Source organism: Prionailurus viverrinus, chromosome D1, assembly GCF_022837055.1.
Source record: "Prionailurus viverrinus isolate Anna chromosome D1, UM_Priviv_1.0, whole genome shotgun sequence".
NCBI lineage: Eukaryota > Metazoa > Chordata > Mammalia > Carnivora > Felidae > Prionailurus > Prionailurus viverrinus.
Genome location: NC_062570.1, coordinates 64,900,134 through 64,910,401, shown reverse-complemented (window position 1 = coordinate 64,910,401; position 10,268 = coordinate 64,900,134). Strand labels below are relative to the sequence as shown.

The 10,268-nt window shown below is 39.6% G+C and overlaps 1 protein-coding gene across 1 annotated transcript; it reads left to right on the top strand.

Moving 5' to 3' along the window:
• The first annotated feature begins 1,213 nt into the window (after nucleotides 1–1,213).
• Nucleotides 1,214–2,152, top strand: LOC125176125 (olfactory receptor 10T2-like). The gene has a single exon (XM_047877057.1). The coding sequence runs from the start codon at nucleotides 1,214–1,216 to the stop codon at nucleotides 2,150–2,152; it is 939 nt and encodes a 312-aa protein (XP_047733013.1).
• Nucleotides 2,153–10,268: the final 8,116 nt, after the last annotated feature.

Sequence of the window (10,268 nt, the reverse complement as noted above, 5' to 3'; positions counted from 1 at the left end):
AGAAATTTAGTGAGAAAATTCTATCAAACGCAAAGCATATTGACCAGCATATTTCAGATGTGAGTAAATACTGGTTACCTGACTTGCCTCCTTGTATATTTTTGTCCCAGTAACTGACTACACAAGGATTATACAAACTTTACAGCTAAAGGTATATTTTCTTTTTTTTCTCTTCAAGCTTTGTGGATTCTACAAAACAAGTGTCTCTACCATTCTTTCCCCAAACTTCAACTGCACACCAATGTCTTCTCAATGTTTTCCTTTCCTTTCCAGACAATAGTGCCTGAAACCAAAACCCACATTGTGTGGGAAGTACCTGTGTTACTTTCATCATGTTATCTAAAACACAGAGTGGATAGTTTAAGAAGCAATGGAAATGACCTGAAGAACTTGAGTTCCTCTAAGAGCTGGGCTGCAAAGAAGCTCTTGCCACCAGTGAGCCCATTAGAAAATGTCCTGGAAATTTTCCTGAAAGTTCAAGAATTCAACAGGGTATCATGGACACAAATGAGCCATCCAGGATGGCATAGCCTCTCCATAACCATTTTGTCTCTAAGATATGCCTGAATGGGAGACAGGGATTGGACACCTCCAGCCTCAACTTACTGTCATAAATAGGAAACCAACACAAATTTCAAAATGGTAAGTTCATTTATTACATCTATTCATTGGCATAATTGTTAGTCAAGCAGCCACTGCCTTCTGGGGAATAACTCTAGAGATTCCAGGAATGTTTGGAAGCCATTCAAAATCTTTTCCTTACTTCTTAAACTAGTAGTGATTCAGTCAACATTGTTAGGCACTTCCGTGTGCCAAGCTAGGACTAAACCACATAAGCATTTTACGCCTGTTACTTCTCATATTCCTGTAGGTGAGAAAGTAACATTTTTTCCTTCATATTTCCCTCTTTCATGCAGATTCTCACTGTACAGGACAGAAAGGGGTGATATGAGGGCGTTCTCAGAATATATTTTAGCCTACTCTGTGGCATTTAGGCAGATTCTTCTACTAGAATCTTTCTCCTCATCACTCTGAACTTGAATTCAGCCAGATGCATTTAGCTCCCATTGCTTAGGTTCTCTCATTAACATTTGTCTTGCTGTTGCCCAGGAGCCCTTGATTAAAGGTCAGGTGACCTCAGTGCTTTTTATTATCTTGAGTATTGACCTCAAGAATGTCTGCACCTGTGGGAGAAAGTTACTGAGCCTAATGAATGATGGACAATCATACCACAGTGAGCACATTCCTTCTGTGGGGGTTTTCCAGTTTCCCAGACTTGCAGGGTCTCCTCTTTGTGATGATTTTCTTCTCCCATGTGACCATCCTAGCTGCAAATGTGTGCATAATGGTGGCCATCAAGCTGAGTCACAACCTTCACACCCCCATGTATTTTTTCCTCTGTGGTCTGTCCTTTTCAGAAACTTGTACCACTATGGCAATCATCCCCCGCATGCTAGTGGACTTGCTATCAGATAGCAAGGCCATCTCTCTTCCTGAGTGTGCCACACAGATGTTTTTCTTCTTTGGTTTGGGAGCCAATAACTGCTTCATCATGGCTGCCATGTCTTACGACCGTTACACTGCCATTCACAGCCCACTGCGCTATAAGGTCTTGATGACCCATAAGATCTGCTTTCAGTTCATGATGGCCTCTTGGATGGCTGGGTTCCTGGTTTCTCTGTGCATCGTCATCACTGTATTCAACTTGTCTTTCTGTGACTCCAACATCATCGAGCACTTCTTCTGTGACATCTCACCTGTGGTCTGCCTTGCCTGTGATTACACCTCCCATCACGAAATGGCTATTTTTGTGCTCTCTGCCTTCGTGTTGGTGGGCAGCTTTGTTTTCATTATGATGTCCTATGTCTTCATTGTGTCCAGAGTTGTGAAGATGCCTTCTGCCGAGGGGAAGTATAAGGCCTTCTCCACTTGCTCCTCCCACCTCATTGTGGTGTGCATACACTATGGATTTGCTGGCTTTGTCTATTTGAGGCCGAAGGACAGGGACTCATTCCATGAAGACATGCTGATGGCGGTCACATACACAGTGCTGACACCTCTGCTTAACCCCATCGTTTACAGTCTCAGAAACAAAGACATGCAGACAGCCCTAAGGAAGGTATTAGGCAAGACAAATAGGTTCATCCCTTAGATGGGGAGTAGAAGAACACCGGACATTAAAAATGTACAGACTGTTGATAAATAAAAGTGGAAAAAGTAGAGTATTTCCAATAAAATCATTAGTTTGTGTGCAAAGCAAATAAAGTGTATTCTAATTGTCTGATATGCCCTGGTCTCACTTCTTTCCTATTACAAAACCAGAGGTAGTTTTACAATATTTTAAAATGAAAAAATATTTTAAAATGTTATTACACATATGTGTACATATACACATATAAATGCATATACATACAGGCACACACGCATGTAGTAAACATATCAAAAAGCAGTTTGGAAAACTATTTTCATAACCTTTGTTGTCTTTGGAAGAAAAAAAACATACTAAAATGGAAAAGGAGAAAAAATGAAAGAGCAATGGAGAAGGAAAGAAAAAACACGAATTTACTTAGTCAAAAGAGGAAAAACTATAAGCACACAACCTTAGACTTGAAATGAGTGAAAGGCTACAAATATAGAGAAATTTCCAGGAATTTTAAGAAATACCTTGCTCAATTCTATTCAAAGAAATAAGGAAACTAGATGGGAATGGAAGAATTTCTGGAAAAATAAACTCATGAAAATTGCTGCAAAACAGACATTTTTAACATACCAAATTTCAGGAATAATATAGAAAAGTCTGTCAAAGAGCTATTCTTCCTATTGCCCAGCAAAGGAGTAGGCCGGATGGTTTCATAATTAACTTTCTCAAGCCCTCAAAAAGCAAATAATTCAAACGCTATTTGAGTTAGAGCATAAAGATAAATAGCTTATAATTTATAAAAATCAGAGAGGTGGAAGGTGCTATATATAACTGAAGAATCTAACTGAGGCCATTGTGGTAAGGTTCTCATGTGGACTGTGGAAGATGTTAGATGATGTCCGGAAGTCTAAGCATTTTGAAGTCACATTGTCTGATGGCACAGCCAGATGATATGAAGTTGCCAAAGCTGAAGGTCTGAGATGGGAAAAGATCAAGAGGTTGGTGGCAATTTGCTAATAAATAACAAGAAGTGGGGTGGTCAGTAAAAGACTCTGAGGACAACAGTGCAGTTGACCCTTGAAAAACATAGGTTTTAATCCACTCACATGTGGATTTTTTCAATGTAGTAGAGTAATGTAAATGTCTTTTCTTTCCTTACGATTTTCTTAACATTTTCTTTTCTCTACCCTACCTTGTTGTAAGCATACAGTATATAATACATATAACATGCAAAATATGTGTTAATCAACTCTTTATGTTATCAGCAAGGCTTCCCGTCAACGGTGGGCTATGAGTAGTTAAGTTTTAGGGGAGTCAAAAGTTTTTGACTGTGTGGGGATCAGTGCCCTAAACCTCTGCATTATTCAAAGGTCAACGATATATTATTTCTTAGCTGGGTAAGATTGGTGCCAATGAAGGAAATGTTTTGTCATAAATATGCAAACAAATGATTTAGAAATATAGTAAGAAGCTAGGAGAATGCCAAATTGTGGCTGGTCTATAGAATAAGGAAGTGAGCGACTTCTCTTCAACAGAGCTGAGAAGCAATTGTGCCCTTCTCAGACAACAAGGTTTAGTTAAAATGAAGAGATAGAGAATGAGCTCTGTGTAAAGTCGATGGGTAGAGTGGAGAGAAGATTCCGGAATGGAAGCAAAACGTCTTGGGAGAAACCCCTGAAAAGAAAGAAGAATCTCAAGAGAGGAAGCATGAGGTTGTGCTACAGTGAATACAGGTGAGGAGAGTTCCTGCAGGGCTTGAAACTGAGACTCAAATCACAGCTTCATTGATTATAGGTGGTGTCACAGCCTATTGGGTCTCCAGGTCTCAGTCTTTGTTCAGCACTGAATTAAAATTTGGCTAGAAGTTCTCTGACCAACCATTTCACAAATTTCACCATTGCACCTTCACAAATGTCCCCTAATTCACACGAAAGTCTCTGTTTCCTCATACGATCATCTTTACCTTTTTCATCTCATTAATTAAGTCTCAATTTTGACTAAAAGGGATTTACCCCTGGGATGCAAGGTTGGTTTTTTATTATTATTCTTATTACTAAAGTTTATTTTGAGAGAGAGAGAGAGAGAGAGAGAGAGAGCACTCATGAGCAGGGGAGGGGCAGAGAGAGAGGGAGAGAGAATCACAAGCAGGCTCCATGCTGTTAGCATGGAGCCCAATGCAGGGCTTCATCTCACAAACTAGGAGATCATGACCTGAGCAGAAACCGAGAGTTGGACGCTTAATCGACTGAGCCACCCAGGTGCCCCAAGGCTGTTTTAACATATGCAAACCAATCAATGTAATACACCACATTAATAGAATGAAAGATGGCAGAGCAGCATGGATTTTTTTTTTTTTTTGCCTCTCTCATCCCTGAATGCAGCTAGATCAACACAAATCACCTTGCACACCTAGAAAACTGATTTGAGGATTAACATAACAATCTGCACAACTTGAACCACAAAACTTGGCAAGTACAGTACAGAGAGGTGAGCTGGGGGAGAGAGAAGGCTCAGAGGGTAGGGGGCTGTTTTTGCTTGTGGAGAGAGAACAGAGACAGGGGGGAGAGTACAGGAAAAGCACTCCCCCTCAAAAGCAGCTGGAGAGAAAGAGAGAGAGTGGACTGAACAAAAAAGGGAGAAAGGAGAAAGGGACTGCAAGGGAATGAACAGAGAAAGGACAAAGGAGAGGGTTTAAATTCCATTAAAATGCTATAAACAGGGGAGTGCAGAGTCTGAAACTCCACAGCTCATACCTGGTGGAGCTCTGGTGGGAAGGGCGAATCCCCCAGGAGCAGACAGCGAGATCTGAGGGGTCCATGGGGAGAGGTGGTTTCCCTGCTGGGATGACATTTGGTAGAGGCTGTGTGGTGTCCCCACAGGTGAAGGTCCCAGCGGACCTGGAGAACAGCCACATTTGGTGGCGTTGGAACAAGGACGTTAAGGGTTTGCTGAAGTCGGGATTTACCATAATCTCTGAAACACTGCTGCTACGTGATTGCACAAACTTTTTCTGGGGCGGTCTGGCACCTGGCCAGTCTCTGGGCATCAGCAGCAGCACGGTCGTGCAGACTTTCCAGGGGGCGGTCTGGCAGCAGCCACTGCCTGGCGCATCTCTCCCTGAGAGGGTCTGCCCAGGTCAAAGCTGCAGAAGCCTCAAAAGTGAGGCATTTGGAAACACAGTCCCATCTGAGATAAAACTTTGGAGGAAGGTACCGCCTGGCAGACTAACGACTTGATCATGGACAGTGTAGAAGCAGGGAGTGGACAGAAGCCGGAGACAAAGGAGGAATACTTGATTGCGGGTCAGCAAGAGCACAGAGTTCTGATACCAGAGACTAGAGAGTAGATGACACCATTTTCACCCCTCCAGCGCATGCACATACATGCCTTCACACACCAGAATGATCCACCCCAGTAAACTAAGCAGCACCATCTAGTGGAGAATGGAGCTGTTACACTAAGTCCTGCCCAACTGAGCCAAACTTTCTCTTGAGGAACACAAGTCTCTCTGCCTGCTAAGTTTACAGACTACAAAGTTCTTAATAGTTTGATTTCTAGGGGAAACTGGATGTAATTTCAATCGTATTTCATTCTGTTTGCTGGTCCATCTATTCAGTTTTTCTTTTCTTTTCTTATTCTTGAATACAGAAATAGAAAAAATTTATTTTTATTTCCGGTTTTATAAAAAATTTTTTTTTCTAATTTTTCTACTATATCTTTAACTTTTTTGTAAATTTTTATTTATTTTTTATTTTTTATTTTTTTTTTAATTTTTTTTTCAACGTTTATTTATTTTTGGGACAGAGAGAGAGCATGAACGGGAGAGGGGCAGAGAGAGAGGGAGACACAGAATCGGAAACAGGCTCCAGGCTCTGAGCCATCAGCCCAGAGCCTGACGCGGGGCTCGAACTCCCGGACCGCGAGATCGTGACCTGGCTGAAGTCGGTCGCTTAACCGACTGCGCCACCCAGGTGCCCCTTTGTAAATTTTTAAAATTCTATTTTACTTTCATCATTTCATTTTATTCTATTTTACTGTATTCATTTTTTTAAATTTTCAATTGTTTTCCTTCCCCTCCCCCCTTATTTCCCTTTTTTTAATCTATTCTATTATGCTTCTTTCAACAACCAGACCAAAACACACCTAGGAGCCAGCATCCTTTATTTTGCTTTTTGTGTTGTTTTTAACTTTTTAAAATTATTATTTTATTAATTCTTTTTCTTCTTTCAAAATTATGAAACAAAGGAATTCACCCCAAAAGAAAGAACAGGAAAAAATGACAGTCAGGGACTGAACACAGATACAAGCAAGATGTCTGAACCATAATTTAGAATCACGATAAGGGACACCTGGGTATCTCAGTTGGTTAAGCATCCAACTTCAACTTGGGTCATGATCTTGCGGTCCATGAGTTCAAGCCCTGTGTTGGGCTCTTTGCTGACAGCTCAGAGCCTGGAGCCTACTTACTTCAGATTCTGTGTCTCCCTATCTCTCTGCCCCTCCCCCACTCACACTCTGTCTCTCAAAAATGAATAAATGTTTAAAAAAATTTTTTTTAAATCACGAAAATAAGAATACCAGCTGGGTTTGAAAAAAAGCAAAGAATCCCTCTCTGTAGAGATAAAAGAAGTAAAATCTGGTCAAGGTGAAATTAAAAATGCTATAACTGAGCTGCAATCTCAAGTGGTTGCCATGGCAGCAAGGATGGATGAGGCAGAGCAGCAAATCAGTGATATAGAGGACAAACTCATGGAGAATAATGAAGCAGAAAAAAAGAGGGAGACTGAGGCGAAAGAGCATGATATAAGAATTAGGGAACTCAATGACTCATCTGAATCATAGGGGTCCCAGAGATGGAGAGAAAAAGGAGTAGAAGGTTTATGTGAGCAAATCATAGCAGAAAACTTTCCTAATCTGGCAAAAGACCCAGACATCAAAATCTAAGAAGCATAGAGAACTCCCATTAGATTCAACAGAAACAGACCACCAACAAGGCATATCATAGTCAAATTCACAAAATACTCAGGTAATGAAACAATCATGAAAGCAGCAAGAGAAAAAAAGTCCTTAACCTACAAGGGAAGACAGATCAGGTTCTCAGCAGACCTATCCACAGAAACTTGGCAGGCCAGAAAGGAGTGGCAGGATATAGTCAATGTGCCGAATTAGAAAAATATGCAGCCAAGAATTCTTTATCCACCAAGGCTGTCATTCAAAATAGAAGGAGAGATAAACATTTTTCCAGACAAACAAAAACTAAAGGGCATCGTGACCACTAAAGCCCTGCAAGACATTTTAAGGGGGACTCTCTGAGGGGAGAAAAGATGAAAAAAAAAACAACAACCCCAAAGCACAAAGTCTAGAAAGGACCACAGAATACCACCAGAAACTCCAACTCTACAAGCATGATAATGGCAATAAATTCAAATCTTTCAGTACTCACTCTAAATGTCAATGGACTACACACTCCAATAAAAACATAGGGTAAGAGAATGGATAAGAAAACAAGATCAATCTATATGCTGTTTATAAGAGATGCATTTGAGACCTAAAGACACCTTCAGATTGAAGGTATGGGGATGGAGAATCATCTATCATGTTAATAGTCACCAAAAGAAAGACGGAGTAGCCATACTGGTGTCAGATAATCTAGATTTTAAAATAAAGACTATAACAAGAGATGAAGAAGGGCATTATATCATAATTTAGGGGTCTAGCCACCAAGAAGATCTAACAATAGTAAACATTTATGTGCCAAATGTGCAAGCACCCAAATATGTAAATCAATTAATCACACACATACAGAAACTCATTGATAACACAATAATAGTAGGAGACTTCAACACCCCACTCACAGCAATGGACAGATCATCTAAACAGAAAATCAACAAGGAAACAATGGCTTTGGATGAGACACTGGACTGGATGGACTTAACAGATACATTCAGAACATTTCATCCTTAAGCAAAAGAATACACCCTCTTCTTGGGTGCACATGGAACATTCTCCAGAATAGATCACATACTAGAACATAAATCAGCCCTCAACAAGTACAAAAAGATCGAGATCATACCATGCAAATTTTCAGACCACAATGCTATGAAAGTCGAAATCAACCACAAGAAAAATTTTGGAAAGATAACAATACTTGAAGACTAAAGAACATTCTACTAAAGAATGAATGGGATAACCAAGAAGTTAAAGAGGAAATTAAAAAGTACATGGAAGCTAATGAAAATGACAAGACCATAGCCCAAAACCTTTGGGACACAGCAAAGGCAGTCATAAGAGGAAGTATATACCAACTCAGGCCTTCCTAAAGAAGGAAGAAAAGTCTCAGATACACAACCTAACGTTACACCTTTAAAGAACTGGAAAAAGAACAGCAAATAAACCCCAAACCATCAGAAGACAGAAAATAATAAAGATTAGAGCAGAAATCAATGCTATTGAAACAAAACAAACAAAAAAAACCCAGTAGAACAGATCAATGAAACCTGGAGCTGGTTCTTTGAAAGAATGAACAAAATGGATAAACCCCTAGCCAGTTTGATCAAAAATTAAAGGGAAAGGACCCAAATAAAATCAAGAATGAAAGAGGGGAGGTCACAACCAACACTGCAGAAATACAAATAATAGGGGAATATTATGAGCAATTATATGCCAATAAAATGGGTAATCTGGAAGAAATGGACAAATTCCTAGAAACATATACACTACCAAAACTCAAACAGGAAGAAATAGAAAATTTGAACAGACCCATAACCAGTAAAGAAATTGAATTAGTAAGAAATCTCCAAAAAACAAGAGTCTAGGGCCAGATGGCTTTCCAAGGGAATTCTACCAAACATTTAAACAAGAGTTAACACCTATTCTCTTGAAGCTGTTCCAAAAAATATAAATGGAAGGAAAACTTCCAAACTCATTCTATGAAGCCAGCATTACCTTGATTCCAAAACCAGACAAAGACCCCACTAAAAAGGTGAACTACAGACCAATTTCCCTGATGAACATAGATGAAAAAAACCTCAACAAGACAGTAGCCAACCAGATCCAACAATACATTAAAAGAATTATTCACCATGACCAAGTGGGATTTATACCTGGGATGCAGGGCTGGTTCAATATCCACAAAACAATTAACGTGATTCATCACATCAATGAAAGAAAGGACAAGAACTACATGATCCTCTCAATAGATGCAGAGAAAGCATTTGACAAAATACAGCATCCTTTCTTGATAAAAACCCTCAAGAATGTAGGTATAGAAGGATTGTACCTCAAGATCATAGAAGCCATATATGAAAGACCCACCACTAATATTATCCTCAATGAGGAAAAACTGAGAGCTTTCCCCCTAAGGTCAGGAACATGACAGGGAAGTCCACTCTTGCCACTGTTATTCAACATAGTACTGGACAATCAGAGAATACAAAGGAATAAAAGGCATCCAAATTAGCGAGGAGGAAGTCAAACTTTCACTTTTCACAGATGACATGATACTCTATATGGAAAACCCAAAAGATTCCACCAAAAACCAACTAGAACTGATTCATGAATTCAGCAAAGTCACAAGATATAAAAATCAATGCACAAAAATCGGTTGCATTCCTATACACCAATAACGAAGCAACAGAAAGAGAAATCGAGAATTGATCCCATTTACAATTGCATGAAAAATCATGAAATACCCAGGAATAAACCCAACCAAAGAGGTGTAAAATCTACATACTGAAAATTACAGAAAGCTTATGAAAGAAATTGAAGAAGACACACACACAAAATGGAAAAATATTCCATGCTCCTGGATTGGAAGAACAAATATTGTTAAAATGTCGATACTACTCAAAGCAATATATATATTCAATTCAATCCCTATCAAAACAATACCAGAATTCTTCACAGAGCTAAAACAAACAATCCTAAAATGTGTATGTAACCAGAAAAGATCCCGAATAGCCAAAGGGATCCTGAAAAAGAAAACCAAAGCTGGAGGCATCAGAATCCTGGACTTCAAGCTGTATTACAAAGCTGTAATCATCAAAACAGTACGGTACTAGCACAAAAACAGACACTAAGATCAATGTAACAGAATAGAGAACCCAGAAATGGACCCACAAATGTATGG

Bases quoted from the DNA above. Each gene is read 5' to 3' on its own strand.
- LOC125176125 (XM_047877057.1), top strand. From the start codon at position 1,214: ATGATGGACAATCATACCACAGTGAGCACATTCCTTCTGTGGGGGTTT.